This window comes from Pectinophora gossypiella, chromosome 11 (assembly GCF_024362695.1).
Source record: "Pectinophora gossypiella chromosome 11, ilPecGoss1.1, whole genome shotgun sequence".
In the NCBI taxonomy this organism is placed as follows: Eukaryota; Metazoa; Arthropoda; class Insecta; order Lepidoptera; family Gelechiidae; genus Pectinophora; species Pectinophora gossypiella.
The window spans coordinates 2750920-2774364 of record NC_065414.1 but is presented as its reverse complement, the minus strand read 5'-3'; the positions used below and the strand labels follow the sequence as shown (position 1 = coordinate 2774364).

At 37.5% G+C, this 23445-nt stretch overlaps 1 protein-coding gene across 1 annotated transcript in view; it reads left to right on the top strand.

The window, feature by feature from the left end:
- Positions 1–5592, top strand: part of LOC126370679 (acetylcholine receptor subunit alpha-like 2) — a 68299-nt gene extending 62707 nt beyond the window's left edge. Inside the window, exons 6-9 of the mRNA XM_050015675.1 lie at positions 514–1087; positions 1870–2062; positions 4135–4341; positions 5514–5592. Of these exons, the coding sequence (XP_049871632.1) occupies positions 514–1087; positions 1870–2062; positions 4135–4332 (965 nt within the window). The 3' untranslated portion in view covers positions 4333–4341; positions 5514–5592. The remainder of the gene's footprint in view (positions 1–513; positions 1088–1869; positions 2063–4134; positions 4342–5513) is intronic.
- The last annotated feature ends 17853 nt before the right edge of the window (positions 5593–23445 follow it).

Sequence of the window (23445 nt, the reverse complement as noted above, 5' to 3'; positions counted from 1 at the left end):
CTAACAACAACAATGTACGGTTTATTTTAAAAGTTAGTGGCAGTGTCTTAGGACTAATGAATTAGTTGTATCGTTAATTTACACGTGTAGGCTCTTTTACTAAAGTACCTTCCCTTTATTTTTGGTCGGCCTATTGTTACCGAATTTTCTGTAACAAAAAGTACTTTCACTGCCTAAGGACATTGTAGAAGTTAGAAAAGGAACTAATGGATTCTTACAAGCCACAGGATCTTATAAGAATATCTTTCTTTTTAATATTGGAATGATAAAAAATGAGAATTGACCTACTAGTGAGACTTTAAGACTATCTAGCACCTAATAAATCCTCAAAAAAGGAACTCCTACCTCTACCGTACGTACAGTAATCGAAAATATCAAACTTAATTACTATGTTGAGTATTTAAATAACCGCCAACCACTAAGTTCAAGAACAAAATCGTAAAGTCTCACTAGATACTTTTAAAAACAATAATTCCCTAACACTTTTTCTATAACGGTATTCCTTTGTTTCAGACATTTTCTTCAACATAACGCTGAGAAGAAAGACGTTGTTCTACACAGTGAACCTTATCGTCCCCTGCGTCGGAATATCATATCTCTCAGTCCTTGTGTTTTATCTCCCAGCTGATTCTGGGGAAAAGATTGCTTTGAGCATTTCAATCTTGCTGTCACAGACCATGTTCTTCTTACTCATTTCTGAAATCATACCCTCGACGTCCTTAGCATTACCCCTTTTGGGGAAATACCTATTATTTACCATGTTACTTGTGGGACTGTCTGTAGTTATAACCATCATAATATTAAACGTGCACTATCGAAAACCTAGTACGCATAAGATGGCGCCTTGGGTGAGGAAGTTTTTTATAACGAAACTACCGAAATTGTTGCTGATGAGAGTTCCGAAGGATTTGCTGAGGGACTTGGCGGCGCAGAAGATCGCAGGAAGAAGCATGAAGAACAAGAATAAGTTTAAAGATGCGTTGGCGGCCGCTGAGCAGACCAATTCGAATGCTTCGAGCCCTGATTCTTTACGTCATCATTTGCCTGGAGGGTGTAACGGACTGCATTCGACTACTGCTACTAATCGGTAAGTAGCCCGTACTGTAAAGACTACAAAGACGATTTCGGTACGGTAAAGAGAAGAAAAAAGCTACTCTGTCAGACAATTTCACTTCATTTTCGTGTTTAGCTTCCTGACGAACCATCTACAACTTACTAAGAACTTACTTTTAGAAGAAATATGATCTTTAGAAGGCGTTAAACTGATTATCATTCTAAGGTCATAAACGTCGGCAAAAGTATTGCGTCTTAAGGTGGCTGCAAGGCACGCAAGTTTTCTTCTAATACTTTGTAGTTCTACCCATCACTTGATATCTCGGGAGTGAGTTTGTGTCATAATCATAATAGTGCCGATTCGGGCAACCACCATCTTATATATAAACATAAATAGCCTATATACGTCCCACTGCTGGGCACAAGCTTCCTTCAACTGGAGGAGTACGGAGCACACTCCACCACGCTGCTCCACTGCGGGCTGATGAAGGTGTTTTTAATGGCTAATAGCCGGGACCAACGGCTTAACGTACTCTCCGATGCAAGGAATCATCTTACTTTTTCGGACAATTAGGAAATTCATGCCTGCAATGTTCTTACCAACAAAGGACAGACTCACAATGTGGTTTCTACAATGTCCCCATCGGGAAACCAACCCGGACTTCCAAATCGTGAGCCAAAAGCGCTAGCCACTACACCACGGAGGCTGTTAAGAGCTACCAAACTAAAAATAGGCTAAGGTTGTGACATCTATTTTTAACACTAGCACCATTGTATCTGCGTGTATGAATCTCCAATCCGGTTCTCCTTCAACAGATTTAGCGGTCTGGTAGGAGCTTTGGGCAGCTTAGGAGCTGGCTACAACGGCCTCCCATCAGTCATGTCTGGGCTTGATGACTCTCTCAGCGACGTGGCTCCTCGCAAGAAGTATCCCTTCGAGCTGGAGAAGGCGATCCATAACGTCATGTTCATTCAACACCACATGCAGAGACAGGATGAGTTTAATGCTGTAAGTAAAAAGTGTAACACTTTAAAACTTGCGCATTTTCAAGCTCAATGAGTTGTACTTTAGACCAACCCATTGGGATATAGTCGTGAGCTTTTCTTCTTATTGTGTGGGTTGTGAGGTGGAATACCAGCCCCATCAAGCCTGGTGTCAGGGTTAGCCGCCAAAGGCCCCTGACATGACTCATGTAACGATTACTAACTTACATCAGTAAATAGTAACCGAGACCAACGGCTTAACGTGCTATCCGAAGACGGATCATCTTACTTTCGGACTATCAGGTGATCAGCCTGTAACGTCGTAATCAAAGCAGAAATCACAGAGTAATTTTGTGATATTCCCCACCGGGACTCGAGCCCGGGACCTCCGGGTCTCTAACGCTCAAACATTGTTTTTAGAGTAGTTGAAATCTTGCATTTTTATTGAGATCATTATTATTAATAGCCCTCAATGCCACACTGCAGGGCAAAGGCTTCTCTTCCCTTCTTCCACTCCTCCCTGTCTTTATTGAGATACAGAAACAAAATTCGATTGACATCTGACATGACAGAAAAACATCATAGATATACCACAATTCGGAAAAGCGTAATCATGACCGCTCAATCAACTAACCGCTGCCGTTACTTTATTTAATTACTGAATCCAGTTAAGCAGGTAATTTCCATACATTCGCTGATTATGTTAAATTATAAAAACCGATATACTGATTTATAATTTCAACATCGAATTAACATCGGACTTCGGAATTTAATATCATGGTGTACGGTCATTTAATTCGCCAGGGTTATTTATTCATTTACTCGTTCTTCCTAAAATTAAAAGCTGTCAATCATCCGTCCTTTTCCTTTTCGGCGGATAAGAAAATGACAGGACAACTTAAAGTAAAAATTAGGAGGTGTATGCAGGAATCGGGGCCATTGATTATAATTCTAAATAAAACTAATAATTCTGACAGCGTGTACGGTTCTTCTTCTATCGTGTGGGTTTTAAGGTGGATTACCAACCCCATCAACCCTGGTGTCATGGTTACTATTCAGCCGCCAAAGGGCCCTGGTACGGCTCACGTAACGACTACTTACTTACATCAGTAAGAAATAACAGCTTAACGTGCCTTCCGATGCACGGATCATCTTACTTTAATGCCCTAACCAAACTAGATATCATAAAGAGACTTTTTTGATATGTCCCCACCGGGAGTTGAACGGATCGTAAGCCCAACGCTCAAACCACTGGACTACGGACGCCGTGACGCGTACTAATATGTATACACTTTGAAACCATGTCAAATTATTTTTTTGACAAATTATACCGTAAGTAAAAAAAGTCAATTGTATTGAGTTGGGTTTCAAATGAAAAGGCTTAATTTGCACATCCAAATATGTATATATTATTAACTTTTACTTGAGAGTTTGCTTATATTTACTCACGTGCCAAGGTGCAAAGCCAGCAGAATAAATATTGTCTTCTAATTTTGATTAACAATTTAGCACTCTTAATGAGACAAATATTACGAATTGCTAACAACAACCTTAAAGTTTGATGATGAATAAAGCTTGCTGTTATGTTGTTATCCATAATTTTAAAAAAAGAAAAGAATTTTTGTATTGTATTGTAAGAAAAGTTTTACGTGGTATTGGAATTGAATATGCTAGTTTCCAATTAGTTAAATCAGTTACTTTATACAAAAGTCAAAACGTAATTACTTTGGAACTTGTATGAAAAAGCAACCTGTGACCTCTGGTCTGGTGGTCTCTGCCTACCCCAATAGGAAAAAGGCATTTTATGTATAAGTATAAACTAGTAAGTAACGCGTCGGTTTAATCAATGCCACAGCACACCCTAAACACTTCATACAAAAATCCTTGACGTTATCGTACACGCGCATCTGTGTGTGTGACGTCTGACGCTCATGCTATTGAAGACTAAAGTAAGACCGAAGGGGGTGAGGTAAACCTAGCTCAGCCCCTGGTGGGGAGCGGAGAGTTGCCGTTTACATATCTATCCCTACGGTAACATTATATTATGTGTTGTTTTGATAGTCACTTCTGAACATTTCCCTTTTTCTTTTCAAACAGGAGGATCAAGATTGGGGCTTCGTTGCAATGGTGCTGGATCGACTCTTCCTCTGGATCTTCACCATCGCTTCCATCGTTGGCACTTTCGCCATCCTCTGCGAAGCACCATCACTTTATGACGACACTAAACCTATCGACATGATTTTGTCTTCGGTGGCTCAGCAACAGTTCCTGCCTGTAGACAGTGGGGATTCCTAAAGTTTGAAAGTAAGGCATGGTCTGATGGATAAGCAATAATGTAACACCAAGGATGAAAGATTTTTCGAATGTTTTTTTATTAGAAGAAAACAGCTGAATGGGGAGATCAGTCCTGAATTGTGCTTGAAATGGTAATTGAAAATAACTGTATATTGATATTTACAACGATCGATTTTTTGCGAATCGTGATATTTGATTCATTTTCTCAATGTGAAAACTATGGACAAATCTTATATTTATATTCTTATTGTCTTCTCATATTGTCTTCTCTTCTTCTTATTGTTTGTTCCAAGGAAAGATCTAAGATTGAATGGCAGCATACATTTTGCAGTAGTTTTTTACTATACATATTTGGGGATATGTACATCATAATTAAAACACATAATTACGGGTTCTTACCGCGTTTAAATCAGGGATATGAGACTCCCGATATTTCGACACTGTTGCAAGTGCCATGATCACGGATTTTTATTTTTTTATGTATATTAAGAAACAAACGGTCATTTACATGAAAGTATTACATTATGGTAATTAGTTTAGACCTATAGTTTCCTTAATTAATTATAATTAACAACAATGTGGCCTGTAACTTAAATTACTTACTACTTCCATTTTAATTTATCTAGGGTAGTTTACTTTAATAAAAAATAATAAACATTCAATAACAAAAGATTAAAGAACAAACAATATGGATGATTCCAAGGTCAAAGATAAACATTAAAGATGCAGATTACTGAATATCTTGACGTAAGTAATCGTTGTAATTAGTTGGAATCATCCCTTTAAAGAGAATTAATAATAATAAAAAAAAACATTCAAAAAGACAATAAAAAAGAAACGTAATATAGACTAAATAAACAAGTACAGACTATCCTAAAGCATTATATGGCCTTGAAGGCTTTTTTTACTGAGTTTAAAGAGTTACAAAATATATCAACATTTTGAAGTTTCTTATTCATGTTGTACAATTTACAAGCACGTTTAATAAACATGTTTTGAGCATATGAAGTTTTAGAACGGGATGACAGTCATATCCCTGATTTAAACGCGGTAAGAACGCGTTGTTATGTGTTTTAATTATGGTAATAACCGCGTAAAACTAAAACAAGATTATTATGTACATCGTTTTCACGGGATCCGCTTACCTAACCTGAAGATATGACAGGTCCGGATTTTTACAGAAGCGACTGCCTGTCTCCAATCCGCGAAGGAAAACCAGCCCTATACAGGTAAAGGGGGTTATATGAGGATATATTGAGATATGAGAATAAATTGTCTGTTCCATGTAACGGAAGCAACGGAATGAATTTTTTTAAGGCTGACCCAATTAACAAGTGTCAAAATTATCGTAAAACTGCCAATTATATTTCATAGGCAAATTATTTAAAATTGAATTTGATCGTATAATTAAAATTCGTTTGCATTAAACCTGTATTTATTTAATGTCTGATTGATTAAATATTGTCGAAATGTCGAAAGTTGCTGCAGTTAATTAACGGGAATCTAGATGTAAAATATCAGGTTTATTTTGGTAAGAATACAATGAAAATGGATAATTCACTTTACCAATAATATGTAAAGACATTGACACTGGAGTGTAAAATTATATAGGTTCTCATTTACAGCAAGGATGAAATATTGTAAATTGGTTTCAACATAACTTTAATACTTATCAACAATTATTTACTTACTTCATGTGTTCAAATTGTGAATCAAAATGCTTCCGCACCGTACATGCTGCGTGGTCCAGTGGTTGAGCGTTGGGCTCACGATCCGGAGGTCCTGGGTTCGATTCTCGGTGGGGACATATCACAAAAATTACTTTGTGGTCCCTAGTTTGGTTAGGACATTACAGGCTGATCACCTGATTGTCCGGAAGTAAGATTATCCGTCGGAAGGCACATTAAGCCCTTGCTCCCGGTTACTACTTACTGATTGAAGTAAGTAGTCGTTACATGAGCCATGTCAGGGGCCGTTGGCGGCTCAATAGTAACCCTGACACCAGGGTTGACGAGGTTAGTACTCCACTTTACAACCCACACGATAGAAGAAGTTCCGTACACGCTGTCAGAATTATCAGTTTTATATAGAATTATAAACACTGGCACAGAATAGAGAAGGTTTGTTTTTGTTTTGTTACTTTATGCTAGCATATAGAGCGTATGATGTTTAAGAATTTTGGTCTGGTTTAACAATAGAATGAATAGGTTCGGTCTGTGGTATTTCAAGTCGAATATTTGTTATCTTAATATTTTGTAGCTGCATTATATCAATAATTCTTGCGATTACGTCACAAAACCGTGTTATAGCCGAGACTTTAGTGTTAAGATTCAATAAATCTTATTTATTACAATATCAACAGGTTTGAAGTTGCATTAGCTAAATCAGCTTTTGATGTAGGTAGATATATGAGCCAAATAGTTTAGTGTTTAGTGTTGGTCACATTATAGCCAAAATATGGCTGTGATTTTGTATTTTAGTGTAACTTAGTGTGTAAGATCGAGAAAAAACTATTTGGTCCCGTTTTCAGAAATCCGTTTTCGAATTTCTAGTACCACTTTGCTAGCTAAGCACAATCCCGCTGAGTGCCAACTTTTTAAGCATTTCGTATTTAGAAGCGTGTTGTTTCGCTCTTTCGTGTGACGAATAGTATCTTCTCTTTCTCTCGCACTTATCGCACTCTGTATAGCGGTGCTGTGCTGGCTAGTTTAGACTTTTTTATTAACTTATCTATCTATACCTTTTTTCTAATTAAACATGAAATTAAAATTCGAACAACGCACACGGTGTAGATTTTTTTTAAGTAACACCTTTTTGATTAATTTTAACCATAGTAACGTTTTAAAATATTATTATGTATTGATTGATCCCATTTGACAGGTGATTTCAGAAGATCTAAACGAAAAAAATAAATACTTATTAATCGTAATGTCTACGTTTGATACTAACAATAATGGATGTATACCTAAATTGACAAGAACAGAGCTCAAACAATAAGACGCGAACTTCCATTTAAATTAGTAATTAACGTAAGAGTTTTCATTACATAAAATATGGCTGTGTTAGATTTAATGTAACTTGTAGGTCGTAATCATATTCTTCATTATAATGTATAATTAACTCTTGTGTGCTTTCTAGTAGAAATTACACTGTTTAATTAAGTATTAAGGTGCTCCCTCACCGCGAGCATTTGCCTGTAATGTAAGTCCGTATGCAGAAAGAAAGCTGGAAACTTATAAGCTCTTACCAGCGCTTTCAAGCGCTGGTGACCCGCGCAGGAAAATATATGAATGCGCGCCGATAAGCACTGAACGGTGCCGACAAGCTTCAACTCGCGCGCTGGTCAGCGCTGGGCGCTGCCATTGAAAAATTAATAAACAATTGCGACAAACCTGCTCTCCTTTGTGTAGAACGGACCAGCGCTGTCAAGCGCCGGTAAGCGCTTATAAGTTTCCAGCTTTCTTTCTGTATACGACCTTACGTTACAGATCCAAGCATTATATCAGTGCGCCAGGAGAGCCGTTACCGATAAGCTAAATTACATCCCAGGTGCTGAATTCCATCCGCGCCAAATCTACAGTAAACTACATCACAAAACTGTGCATGTTTAGTAAAGTCATTAATATATAATACTAGACTACCGACGACTTCACCCGCATCATGATTCTTGCTTTAAAAAAAAGTTCATACAAACTTTGAATCCCTTCTTTAACCCTTTGGGGGTTGAATTTCTCAAATTCCCGACTTAGTGAGCACTTACGTGCTAAAAGAAACCACTATGCAAAATTTGGCACTCCTAGCATTTGTAGTTTCTGAGATTTTGTGATTAATCAGTGAGGGATATTCCGCTTTCATAAAATATAAATAATGATTATTATAATTCTGCTAGAAAGCAACACGTCTTTACTGTTGTATTTGACTGTCTATATACAACATGTGGTTATTGACTGTTATCGATGTGCAAACTTTGGCTTGTTGTGTTGGTTCAAACACGTTTCTTGGCTGCGTGGCTCCATAGCGATAAACTCCATAGACAAAGGTGACGCCACACGAGTTGGGGGCGAATTTATATCGCCGTGTATCGGGTGCCAAGACTGCTAAAGGCTAAAGCGTGTTGTAGTCTATTGAAAAAGGTAATTTTTTGTGTTAAGGTGATACTATCTTGACAATGGAAATATTAAATACTTTCTGATTTTCTGCCTATTTCGTAAAAGGGAGTAGGTAGTTTATAAAACATCACGTTTAAAAATGTTTTATGAAAACGCGGGTTAAAACGGCCACATTAAAACAATTCATCCAACACAGCAATATTGATTGCTATTTGTCATTTGTTTGCATTGCGCAATTACTTTGCAATATTGGTTTTTTAGATGAATTGCTTCGAAATGGCCTTTTTAACCCCCCAGTTCTTAGTCGGAACCCGACGACGATAGGGACAATTACAGTCATGAATAGCTAAGACTGTTTTAATATTTCCATACTAGTAGATATAACAGATTATTTGTTCACTAGCTTTTGCCCGCGACTTCGTCCGCGTGGCGTGTTATATAAGAGAGAGATCTTTGTGTGTGTGGGAGTGCATACTTATGCAGTTTAGATTTTTTCATAAGTACAATTTTTTTCCCAATAACTCCCATTTTTCAAAATACAGCCAAAAATAAACTTTATATTTACTAAGGTATGCATGCATGCTAGATTGAATCAATTGATTGAATTGATTTTTTTTAATTGATTGTTCATTGAGTTTTCATTTTAATACACACTTCCTCTCTTCCCTTCAACGTTGCTGTGCCCTACAGGGTCCATGTTTTAGTTCCTATGCCTATGTAACACCCCATTGTACTACATGGAATGCAATAAATAATTTAATTTAATTGAATTGAAAACATCTTCTATCTTACGCGGTTTCGATTTTTTCATACAAATGTTTTTTCCCGCTAACTACCGTTCCCGTGGGAATTTTGTAATATCCTGTTGCAACTAAGCTTTAAGTTTACTAAAGTACCTGCATGCCAAATTTCAAACGTCTAACTTGAGTGGTTTAGATTTTTCATACAAAAGGATTTTCCCGCTAATTCCCGTTCCCGTGAGAAATTTGGGAATTCCTTTCTTAGTGCACCTCTACGGTACCTATGGTACCTGCATGCCAAATTTCAAACGTCTAGCTTGAGTGGTTTAGATTTTTCATACAAAAGGATTTTCCCGCTAATTCCCGTTCCCGTGGGAATTGAAATTCCTTTCTTAGTACACCTCTACGGTATCTAAGGTACCTGCATGCCAAATTTCAAACGTCTAGCTTGAGTGGTTTAGATTTTTCATACAAAAGGATTTTCCCGCTAATTCCCGTTCCCGTGGGAATTGAAATTCCTTTCTTAGTACACCTCTACGGTATCTAAGGTACCTGCATGACAAATTTCAAACATCTAACTTGAATGGTTTAGATTTTTCATACAAAAGGATTTTCCCGCTAATTCCCGTTCCCGTGAGAATTTTGGGAATTCCTTTCTTAGTGCACCTCTACGGTACCTATGGTACCTGCATGCCAAATTTCAAACGTCTAACTTGAGTGGTTTAGATTTTTCATACAAAAGGATTTTCCCGCTAATTCCCGTTCCCGTGAGAATTTCGGGAATTCCTTTCTTAGTACACCTCTACGGTATCTAAGGTACCTGCATGACAAATTTCAAACATCTAACTTGAATGGTTTAGATTTTTCATACAAAAGGATTTTCCCGCTAATTCCCGTTCTCGTGGAAATTTCGGGAATTCCTTTCTTAATGCACCTTTACGGTACCTAAGGTACCTGCATGACAAATTTCAAACGTCTAACTTGAGTGGTTTAGATTTTTCATACAAAAGGATTTTCCCGCTAATTCCCGTTCTCGTGGGAATTTCGGGAATTCCTTTCTTAGTGCACCTCTACGGTACCTAAGGTATCTGCATGCCAAATTTCAAACGTCTAACTTGAGTGGTTTAGATTTTTCATACAAAAGGATTTTCCCGCATTCCCGTTCCCGTGAGAATTTCGGGAATTCCTTTCTTAGTGTACCTCTACGGTATCTAAGGTACCTGCGTGCCAAATTTCAAACGTCTAACTTGAGTGGTTTAGATTTTTCATACAAAAGGATTTTCCCGCTAATTCCCGTTCCCGTAGGAATTTCGGAAATTCCTTTCTTAGTGCACCTCTACGGTATCTAAGGTACCTGCATGCCAAATTTCAAACGTCTAACTTGAGTGGTTTAGATTTTTCATACAAAAGAATTTCCCTTCACTACTCTGCTCCTATTGATTGTAGCGTGATGAAAGGTATACTATAACCTGTCCAGGAGTGTGAAGAATAATTGTACCAAGTTTCATTAAAATCCGTCTAGTAGTTTTTGTTTCTATAAGGAACATACAGACAGACAGACAGACAGACAGACAGACAGACAGACAGACAGACAGACAGACAAAAATTTTACTGATTGCATTTTTGGCATCAGTATCGACCACTTATCACCCCCTGATAGTTATTTTGAAAAAATATTTAATGTACAGAATTGACCTCTCTACAGATTTATTATAAGTATAGATAACTTGATCTAACTTCAAGAGATGTTTTAAAGTCATGGAGAATTTATAACACTACAAAAAATATAAAGTAAATGGAGCCAACGAATCGCTGTCCAAACTCTGTCTTCGAAGTTAAATGTAAGAGCGGTAGCTGTTGAATGTTAAAAGTATCTTAGATTAAGTTCTAATATTTCAAATAAAGACAAAATCAACGGTGTGTTTTATTTTCCACACATTTTAGCAAAAAAAAAAAATATTTTTCAAAATTGGCTTACAAAGTTAGCGCTTTTTGAACGTGAAAAAAGAAATAAGTTACATATTATGTAACTAGCTATAAAACTACTACCACATCGGAATCTGTAACGATGAGGGAAAGACGTGGCCAGAAAACCTCCCAGCACAGGGCTAGTCCTACTGTTTCACGTTTTCCTGATATTTTTTTTTAAATCCAGTTTGTATTACATAATTTATAGACTTAAATACAATGGTATTCCAATTACAGTCGGTGCAAGGAAAGTGAAAGTGAATAAAGAGACATTTGTGAGCATTTTTTTTTTATTTTTTCTAGAACAGAAAAGCTTCTATGCTGTACTGAGCGCGTCGGCCCGTCTCGGTGCGCCGGCCATGTCGTTAAAACCGACAAAGGAACTCGGTCCATGATAGACTGGCGATGGGCTCATCACTTATCACATCCTAGATCTTCATATCAAATTGGCTGAACTTTTTTCTTGATTTTCATATAAAATTGGCTGAAAATTTGCTGTCAGTAAGTATGTATACACGTCAAATATAAACCTTAAAACCCTTCGTAAAACAACGTTAAGTTTCGTCACTCAACAGTGCTGCCGCCTACATTTGAGTTTATAGTTTTTGTCCTCATTAAATATGACAACAGCCGGGTCTGCATGACAACCGCGGCGGCGCAAATTATATCGAGAAATTGCATCAATAAACGATACGAATGCTATCTACGTAGATGGACGTCAAACGGCTATTGGTCGAAGCGCTCAATATAATTCGCGCCGCGCGCGGCGCGGTTGTCATGCAAACCCGCCTGGACGCGATTGTAACGCGGACTCGCATTTGACTGCCCCGCGCTGCATCTGACCTAGGGTTCTAAAAGGCCACACGAAACAATTTATCTAAAAAGCAATATTGCAATTTGACACTTGCGCGTATAAAAGTAAGTGCGCGACATCAATAAATATCAAATAGCAATATTTGCTTTTTAGGGTTCCGAACTTTAAAAGGAAAAACGGTACCCTTATTTGTATGAATTGGCTCAATGTGGCCTTTTTAACCGCCCTGCTCCTGCTTTTGATGTGCCGAAGCCTTTAGAGTGCTGGTTGTGACAGGATGACAATATTATAAAGTTTTTTACACTACGTTAACTGAAAATGTTACATGCTAATGATGCTCTAGTTGATTCCACAGATCAGTTCCTATAGATACAGCGTCATGTTCAAAAATTTCAATCCAATTTTTATTCACATTATATCGACTCAAAAAATCTCAAAAAGAAACCCAAAATAAAAAAAAATCTAATCAAAAAAGAATCTCAAAAATACTCTTGTGTAAATACATTTTAACGGTTTTGTCTGTAGTCGTATCTGACATAGTGGCTTTATAGTGAAAACAACGTAAGCGCCTTTTTGATGTGATTTTCTTCAAAAAAAACCTTGCAATAGACATGTTAGTCTTAATTCATGTAAAAAAATGTGTTCCTGTGTCGTATATTTGCGCAACAAAGTATTGTGTATTGCAGTATATTGCTCCCTCTTCAACAGAAAGAACTAAATTATCTGTTTATTTTTCAAAGTGTAAAACGGTGATTTGTAGTTCAAATGTGTAGGTTATGTAATGCGTTCTTTACTTAACTATTTTTTGGTACCTATTCAGTATCTATTGTGGATAGTCTGTGGCGAACCCTAATCAAATTCTACCCCTTCCTGATGCTAGGAGCTGTTTTTGCAGATAAATTACTATGAGAGAAGGGTATCAACCTTCAAGGTCATTTAAATTATAGTTAGCTTTATACATACATACGTGCCGAAACTCATGCTCGTTATCCCTAATGGGATGGGCAGAGAGCAGAGAGCAGAGAGAGCATCGTATTAACAGTAGTTGTTCTTGATTAACCTGCAATTACAAAAAACTTTTTATCTTGACAAATAAAAAGGCTTCCCATGTCAGAAATAATAGTAACAACTACTTCTCTAAATTCAATTACTTGACCGGACAAGTGCGGAGCGCTGAGAGATAACACCCAGTACTAAATTTGACACAACAGGCCTGAGGGTGTCCAGTTGGGTGCGAACCTCGGCTCAGGGCGTCGTGTAAGAGGATTATATTTGAAAGAAGTATAATCGATCCTAGTGGGATTTTTACGCGCTGAATGAGGGAAATACACGACCACGCCGTTAGGGCCGGTATCGGGGTCCTGAAGTGTTTGTTGTCGCGAGCTGATTAGCCGGCTGTGGCTAGAGTAAATAATGTCGTGAGGATCGTATACGACAACAAGCCATACTTAAGTGTCCCTGTTTAGCACAAACGACGTCAAAGCAGAAGTAACCCAACAACGAATTAAACGCTGAGGATTTTTCGTACAAAACTCTCAACTAATTGAATTGCTAAATTACTTATTTTAAAGTCACTGGACAGACTGTTGGTTAGCGTTGAATAATTCAATGTGCCACAGTAAATAGACTCCCAATCTGACCCGTCTGGTCATGCGAAAAATCGACGACAGGGGCTCAAGGTTATTCAGTAAACTAGGTATGTTTTTTTAATGTGTACTCTTGTATTTAGCGAAAGTGGTGGGTCAGGATCGTAGTAAGTGGAACTCCGTGGAGTCTGCCTACCCCAACGGGAAATAAGTGTGATCTTAGTATGCATAATGTAATAGACTATTCTGGGCGACATCACACAGATAGAGTACTGCGGGGCGGAAGGCAAGTGAGAAACCACTGCTCTATTTGTCCCTAAAAAGTAGCATGGAAAATGCTACATCGACAAGAGCGTGGCTCTTAAATTGGTGATGATGACGCATATATGTGTACTCTTAGAGGTCTTAGAGGGTCGGTATCGGGGTCTGAAGTGTTTGTTCTCGCGAATTGATTGGCTGCATCTATGGCTAGAGTAATCGGGTCGTCGGGGTCAAAAATAACCGTGCAATTTCTTTCCAAGTCTGTTCTTTACAGCCAATTTCACCTATTCTGCGCTATCGGCCACTGCATCACCTCCCAATCTAAGCTGAAACAGCTGGATTCTTGCACACTCAATCACAGACCAATATTGCTGCTCCATATCTCATATAATTATCCTCGCGGACGTGATAAATTACGCCCGCTTGGCGTTTACGCACCTATACTAGTGTGTACAGTCCCTGTTACCAAGTTGCTGAGATTGGTAATCCACTTCAGAAGAAGAAGAGTGTGTGCAATATCACCGCGAGATAAGACCTGATAGAGTCTTCGTGAATAGTTTTAAACAACAAACTGTTCTGTTCATTCCCAAGTAGGTTGTTAACAGCCAATTCACCTCTTCCACGCCATCGAGCACTGCATCACCTCACCTCCCAATCCAAGCCAAAACAACTGGATTTTTGCATCCACCCTCAATCACAACATTACAGCTCCATTTTTCACATAATTAACCTGGTGGACGCGACAAATTTTCCCGGCTTGGCGTTTATGCATCTATATTAGTGTGTGCAATCCCTGACACCAGAGTTGCTAAGGCTGCTAATCCACTTCACAACCCACATGATAGAAGAAGAAGTGTCTGTAATATTACCGCGCGATAAGACCTGATAGAGTCTCCGTGAACAGTTTTGAACTAAAAACTGTTCTGTTTCTTTCCAAGTCTGTTGTTAACAGCCAATTCACCTCTTCCGCGCCATCGAACACTGCATCACCTCACCTCCAAGCCGAAACATCTGGATTTTTGCAGCCACACTCAATCACACGTCGCCAACAGGCCGGCTATTAAAAACCCCGGTCGGGGTTCGGTCCCGTACACGACATTGGCATCATTCCAAATCGTTTGTGGACTGTTACAGTTCCGGTTTTTGTTGAAACATTTTAAATTCGAAATTCGAAATGGGGATGATTTTTTACATATTTATATCGTATTCAAAATATTCTAAACACATTTTGTTAAAATATGTCACTAATTTCGTTACCCTGTTCACAACGTTTTTTGAATTTTTATTTTATACGATTTTTTACCTAATTTACAAGACTGTTATAAAATGACTTGATCAGTGATGATGCGATCAGAAGAACAAAAGCAGGCATATTTACCTGGATTATTGTAGATATTGTAAAAATTTTGTTGATGGACTAATGTTATGGGCGATAGGCTGATCCCTTATCACCATAAGGTTCATCATATCCATCTTAGGACTTCGTATCAACAGTGGCTGCAAGTTGTCTTTGATTACTTGTGGCTCTGCCCACCCCATTTGGGATTACGGGCGTGAGTTTATGTATGTATGAATGTTTGTTGCATGTGTTCTCTCTCGAGCTACTAGATATGTACAGAATGTTAGTGACACTATAACGAATACTGAGGGGGATGATTCAGCTCATAATTTCGAGTAACAAGTGGAATTTTCCATCGCAAAAGTACGGAGTTAAAAATAATTTTAAGAAGCACGAAAATATATATCTTTACAAGACTATCCCAATACAATCACTAGAAATATACAGTCATAATTTATACAAATCTTAAATTAATAGAAATTAATTAATTTAAATTATTTCCCCATCAAAATTCCACTTAATATTAACTCAGAATCATGACCTGAATCATCCCCCTCAGTATTCAGTGCGGTGTCACTAACACCTGTGTTAATATTAAGAGGCAAGAATTTCATTCAAATAACCTACACTAACATTTATAACTAGACATCTAAAACGTACTACTCTCCAAATTACATTACCATTTACAAGTTTAAAAACCTGTAACACAAATGAAAGTTTACCAAAACAACGCAACTTTCTCTGAACAAGCAGTTGTAAATTACAACTGGGCATTTACTTATCGCAGTTCTAAATTCTGCAGCTAGCCAGCTACCACGCAGCACGATTGCACATTTAAAAATAAAATCCCATTTTGCGATTCAACACACGTACATAGCCTCGTCTAATGGAGTCTACTCAACGTGTTTGATCTAGGCTTCTGGGAGGAACGATTTTTCTAACGAGAAAATAGTTTTTCATTTTAATTTTCGTCCCGAAGGAGGTTTTTTCATTGGCGCTTGCTGATGCTTGTGATGGTGGAGATTTGCGTCGCCACGTTTTAGGAGGGTGCTTTTAAGATTGAACGAATTTTTGATCCTTTTATCAGGTCGTCTAGTGAACTTGCTCTCAACTAAGTAGTAGGAAATAAATTTTATTTCTACTTGGTTTTATGAAATATTTTATTACAAATTTGACATTTGTTAACATTGCGCACTAATTTTAAATGCGCAAATATCAAGTTACATAATAATTAAAATAAATTTATTTTATCACATTTATTGTTAGACTCTTTATGACTGAGCTGCAAAAGGCCCCTGACATGGCTCATGTAACGGCTACTTACTTACATCAGTACTTAAGTAGTAACCGGGACCAACGGCTTAACGTGCCTCCCGAAGCACGGATCATCTTACTTTCGGACAATCAGGTGATCAGCATGTAATGTCCTAACCAAACTAGGGATCACAAAGCGATTTTTGTGATATGTCCCCACCGGGATTCGAACCCGAGGCCTCCGGATAGTGAGTCCAATTCAGTCTGGACCACAGAGGCCGTACCATGATTCTCAGTTATATCAAGTGGATTTTCATGTCGAAAATTCATGAAATTGCTCTAGAGCAATAAGGCCGCCCAAATTGTACTGTATTCATGTGTTATGTCTGATTGTTGAAATTCTAGTTCTGTGCAATAAAGTATATTTGATTTGATTTGATTTGATTTGAAATTCTTTAGGGTTTTTATTTAATTATTTTCAGTTCCATCCTTTTACGATGGAAAATTACGCCTGATATCAACTTAGAATCATGGCTACTGCTATTATTTTCTAAGATCCTCTAGTGAAATAAAGATACCAACTGCACTACAGCTAGTGTCATATAATTTATACCATTATTTTACCTATGATGGGTTTGCTTTTGCTCGAAGGCATTGACGAGGCCTACCTACTACATTTGGTATTGGTAGTAATTTCAAAAAAGTACTTACTAAGAAAAATCCTTGAAAAACATCACAGCAAGATAATAATGTTATCATCATAATACTGAACAGAAACCGAAACACCAGTAAAAACTTTCAACTTTATCTACATAATCACACCTAGGAGGATCTAAAGATAATAAAAATGTATGAGTAGGTATATTAACTATAAAATAAAAATATATAATTCACGTAACATTCAGAAGAAATAAAGACAGGTTGTTTCAGAGCTTCACTGACTGGTAGCGAATAGCGTAAATAAGTATTTTTTTTGTTTTAATAGCACTTACCCGTGCTTAGGAAAACTCCCAAAGAGAAAATTTAAATCGAAAAAAAATCCGACTCGGACGGGACTTGAACCCTTAGCTCTTGTCAAGCCGGGACGAGCGTGTTAACTATTACACCACCGGGTCCTCCTCCTGACCATGCAAAATTCTTTCGATCTATCGTCATTAAGCCGAAGCCGCCGCTGGCATCTAATTTTTTTTTTCGTATTATATTATATCTCTATTATAACCGACAGAGGGATTGTGTCATCTAACATGATGGACTAATGTTATGGGCGATAGGCTGATCCCTTATCACCATAAGGTTCATCATATCCAGCTTACGACATCGTATCAACAGTGGCTGCAAGTTGTCTTTGATTACTTGTGGCTCTGCCCACCCCATTAGGGATTACGGGCGTGAGTTTATGTATGTATGTATGTATATTATCTCTTTGGGAATAAGTATAGTATTTTTATTTTAGCCATGCGTGAGTATATTTATTTATTTATTTATCAATGTTCTAGAACTATCTTTACAAGACTATCCCAATACAATAGTTCACTAGAAATATACAGTCATAATTTATACAAATCTTAAAGTAAGAGAAATTAATTAATTTTAAATTTTTATTTTTGTTTTATACTTTATAGTAATGTTTCTGTGAAACGTGCACTCAAACGGATATTGAGCGAAAAAAATCGCTTTAACTCTGGCAATGGGGCGCGCTTAATAGCTCAGGGCAATGAAAATGTACCAGTAAATGTAAGCTGGAATAATTATAACATGGGAGGAATTTCTCGGTGTTCCCCATTCCACTCGCGTTACTAAAGCTGTTTTCGCAGGGGAAATGTGTTAGACTGGCGTTATATCGTTAATAATTATCGTTAGGAAATGAGAGTCATTGACACCTAATGAGGATTTGTACCTACTGATGATTGTACTGTATCTATCATCATCTGTGTTAATTTGTTTTGTATGTTGTGTGCAATAAAGTATATTTGATTTGATTATTTATTTATTTACATTTCACGACTTTACAGTGCAGAGGCGCCAATGCGCCGTGAAACTTTAAATATAAACAATAATATAATTAAACATATGAAATTTAGGTGTAAACAATATAAAAACATATTTAATTTTCACACATCATTTATCATCTCGCAGAACTTCAGACACTCGCGACACACATACGTCCACTCACTCACAAACAGATCACACTCTGGTGCCTATACAGGTTGTGAGAAGCTGCAGTAGTTTTAGGCGGGTAAGGCGTTCCGCAACAAATATATTTATTAAGTAAAAATTGACGGTTCAAATGTAAGTATTCTTCCAATTCAATAAATATATTCGTACTTACATGAAATAATGTCATGTGTGTAATATTATGTTGTGTAATATCAAAATCAAAAAATACTTTATTTGCTTTAAATAGTCATATATAACTCAGTTATTGGGACTTCCTAGTAAGCCTCATGTAAATACCTGTGTCAAGAAGCCCCGCTCCTTCTAATTCCTATTACAACTTTGATAGTACATATATCTATTTATTTCTTTTAACAATTATAATCAACGTTTAAAAATATATTCGTTACATGAGCCTTTGGCGGCTCAGGAATAACCCTGACACCAGGGTTCATGAGGTTGGTATTCCACCTCACAACCCACACGATAAGAAGAAGAGAATAAATATATTTTTGAGTATGAGTTTGAATGATTTGAACATGTTTTTTTCTTTTAAATTAGGTACTTATAGTTAATTTTTTCATTCCGATAAGAACTAATGGCGCGAGTGTATAAAGAAATGAAAAAATAACTAGTAAACTAGCGAAGCAACAATATTAGACTGTAATAAGTTAGAAACCATCTCCAACTTAATCGAAACTTGTAAACGCGACCAAATGGATTACCATAAAACGTAGACATCGCTACCCGGTTCTATACTTCATTATACAGGTACTTATTATTAAATTTGTCTGTCCGAGCGCGAATTAGCTGACAACTTGACGCTAATAAACACCACGGATGAACCATTATAACTGGACCCACTAATCCCCTTCAACTGCCCCAACTATCGTCAAAGTTAGTGACTCTGGGGAGGAGTGGCAGGTCAAGATAACTGGTGGCAATTTTCCACTAGCGACTAGAGATCTTGAAAGTTTTATCTCGGTTATAGAGCTCTATGTCGCCGCTGACGTAAATAAGTTTTGACAAATCGATAGAGGGGGAAGTTCTCGTGTTTTCATCGAGGCGTTATAGGAAGGCTCATCTGATAAACATGACGTCATGTGAATAAGAAAAAACCTAAAGGTAATTATGTAACCATCGATACAGCCATCGACTTTATTTCCCTTCTACATGTGGAAGCTTGTAATAGGCCTTTTGCTAACTACCTAACTTACCTGTTAGCTCCTCGAACATCATCATCTACCTAGCTTTGTCCCGTTTTTTCACAGGGTCCGCTTACCTAACCTGAAGATTTGACAGGTCCGGTTTTTTAGAGAAGCGACTGCCTGTCTGACCTTCTAAGCGGTGAAGGGAAAACCAGCCCAATACAGGTTGGTTGGTTGGGGTTGGTTGGTAGGTCACATACCTCCGAAAATGCATCTCGGGAATGTGGGTTTCGTCACGATGTTTAGCTCCTCGAACATAATAAAATAAAATAAATACATACAAAAACAAGTCGGTAAAAAATATATGTTCAGCTGCTTATCATGTCGGGTATGTCTTAAAGTCGACTCGCCAACATATCCATCTCATAGCTTCAATATTACTAATTTTATCCAGTCCTCTACAGATCTGGAGGGCCAAATCTAGTTAAACTAGATACCAATATTTAACAGTAAAATAGGTAGGTTAGGTTAAGATATATTTAAGAACATCTAAGGCCCTGTGCCTAGAAAATCCTCGTTATAACAGTTACTCTTCCTCGGCTACGCAGGTTGGCAATTATGATAAATGTTTCATTTTTTACCACTGGTTGTAAAAAAAATTGCTGCTTAGCAATAAGGCCGCCAGATTGTACTGTATCTTTCGTGTATGTTTTGCGTAAAACTTGTAAATGTTGTGCGCAAGCTGCAGTAGTTTAAAGCGGATGAGATGTGTAAAAGTTGACAATTCAAAGTGTAGTAACCTATTGAATAAAGATATTTTTGAAAATTCAGTTATTGAACCATCCATTCGAAAAACGACTATGATCACAACTATACAGAGCCTTCAGCATCAGCCGAAACATCCTCAAACCCTCTTCCCCGAAAACATAATAAGTCTGAACTTACCGCTCCGACATAAAAAAACTAGTACGTAGAACATAAAACCTGCTATACATATTTAAGAGGCGACGAAGTAACTTGACGATATACTGCGAATAACTGAGGAGAACTTGAAGTGACATAAGAATAACTATCCCCAAAGTTTCCTCCCCATGCCATAGCCTTCGGTGATAGCAGAAGCGACGAGAATAATTGCGATCTTTCGCTGTAACATTATATGGTGAAGTTTTCTTATTAAGTGAATGAATACACAATAACTGTCTGGAGATTCTAAAGCTCATTTTACGACGGGGACATAATTATAATAATTTTCACAGAAGAAGTAAAATAATGCTTTACATACGAGTACAGTTGCAATTTCTATTTAAATTGGCAGAGTATCATGATTGTAGTAATTTATACAAATTTATGTTTGGATCACAGATAATTGTATCAAATAATTAACAATAAACCAATTTGGTGATGAAAAAACATAAAAATTGAAAATACAAAGAAAAAATAAATAAAAATAATAGTAAAAAATAAAAATATCATAATAATATCATAAATATCATAATAATTGTATCATAATAATATTGTTATTGTATTGCATTGTATTGTATATTTGATATCACGTGGTTCATCTGTTACATGGAACTGAAACATAGCTGGCTGTGGCGAGGTGACATGGTGTCAGTGAAACCGTAACGAATAGGTACTGAGGGGGAAGATTCAGAAATCATTCATCAGTACCTATTCGTTACGGTCTGCCATGATTCTGAGTTAATATCAAGTGGAATTTTCTTTCGGAAATTTCTTAAGTACCTTTTTTCATTATTTTCAGTTCCAAACTTTTGCGACGGGATATTCCACTTGATATCAACTCAGAATCATGTCTTAATCATTCCTCAAAATTAACGTTACTATGTCACTGTAATCCTGTATACATATACGATCTAATACGACCCAGCTTTCATAAACACTAACCCCGCAAACTATGAAGACAAAAAACCACTACCAAGGAATTCACAGTGCCTTGTTGACTACATTTGCAATTCAATTCAGGTTTAAATTGTTTCGTAGCTGCTAACAGGCTTCCAGCTGCCATAGAAGGCTCATAAACAACCAAAGACAGATTAAATTTAACTAGTGATGCTCCTACTTTACTATTCTAACTCGAAACGAACTCGAAACTCGGTCGCTTGAGCTTTGGCTAGATATTTTATAACTCGTCTTCATCTAATTTTCACAGAGGTAGGTAAACACTACAGACACACCCCGGACACTTCATACAAACAACCTCGTATTACACAGACACTACACATTGACATTATAAAAAATTCAAATATATTTATTTCAGACATTAACACATCCATAGGGGTTAGTATGAAAGAAAACTTAATAGCTAATGTTATTTTAATAATTTACTTATAAATAAGAGCTGGGTTTCGGCAATATTGAGCCTTTGTCCAGTGCTCAAAAAATGAGCTCTGGGCACAGTTTGCTGCAATTTTCATGGGCATCTACGAACATCTCTCATGCGCACATCGATTACCGTTTGTGATTATCGTAAACGCGTATCTGTATGTGTGACGACTGACTCCATACGATTCAAGTCAAAACTGTGTTCGAGGGGAGGGGGGGTAAACCTAGCTCATACGCTAGTGGGGAGCGGAGAGTTACCGTTCTATACGTAGTATTATTAGTTATTCTATATTACAGAATTCCCCTGGAAATGCATTTTCGGAGGTGTGTGACCTAACCTGTAGGTATTGGGGCTGGTTTTTCCTTCGCGGGTTGGAGGGTCAGACAGGCAGTCGCTTCTGTTAAAAACCGCACCTGTCAAATATTCAGGTTAGGTAAGTGGACCCTGTGGAAAATGGGATAATGCTAGGGAGATGATGCCATGCTTGTCGGTTATCAAAACCAACTCATGACCTGGCGTATTTTTTTTTTATAAGCATTCTGAATAGGATCACGGTTCTCCGTAGCAATGTGGCTGTAAGTTGTCTATGATTACTTGTGGCTCTGCCCACCCCATAAGGGACTAAAAGCGTGAGTTTATGAATTTATGTTCGCCTAGGCCTTCCAGTTTCGACTCAACCACGATTTCATACACCAACCGTAGTCAAAACATCTACTGAAGGAATATAGAATATTTACTTAGGTACTTACCTCTAATACGAGTAACATTACTACTTACCTATAACAGCATCTGTCATCCAGTGGTTGAGCGTTCGGCTCACGATCCGGAGGTCCCGGGATCTAATCCCGGTGGGGAAATATCAGAAAAATCAATTTGAGATCCCTAGTTTGGTTAGGATATTACAGGTTGATCACCTCATTGTCCGAAAGTAAAATGATCCGTGCTTCGGAAGGCACGTTAAGCCGTTGGTCCCGGTTACTAATTACTGATGTAAATGAGTAATCGTTACATAAGCCATGTCCAGGGGCCTTTGGCGGCTCAATAGTAACCCTGACACAAGGGTTGCTCAGGTTGGTAATCCACCTCACAACCCACACGATAGAGGAAGAATTACCTATAGAATAAGATGTCGATTATTTCACGCCAAGTCGAGTTAGAATCGAGTATCGCAACGTCATTAAATTAAACATAAATCTACTATTCTGTTGAGATCCCGTTAACGTAGTACAAGTGGCAATTGATAGTTTGGTGGTGCGTATAAATTCTGGTAATGGCTTGTACTGTGAGGTCGACTGTTCACTGTTTAGGGGATAAAGTGGAATCAATGGTCAAATTATGGGTTAAGCTGAGTGTTTTAGGGGGTTTTGGAGCTGAATTCAGATTACCCAAGAGCTTA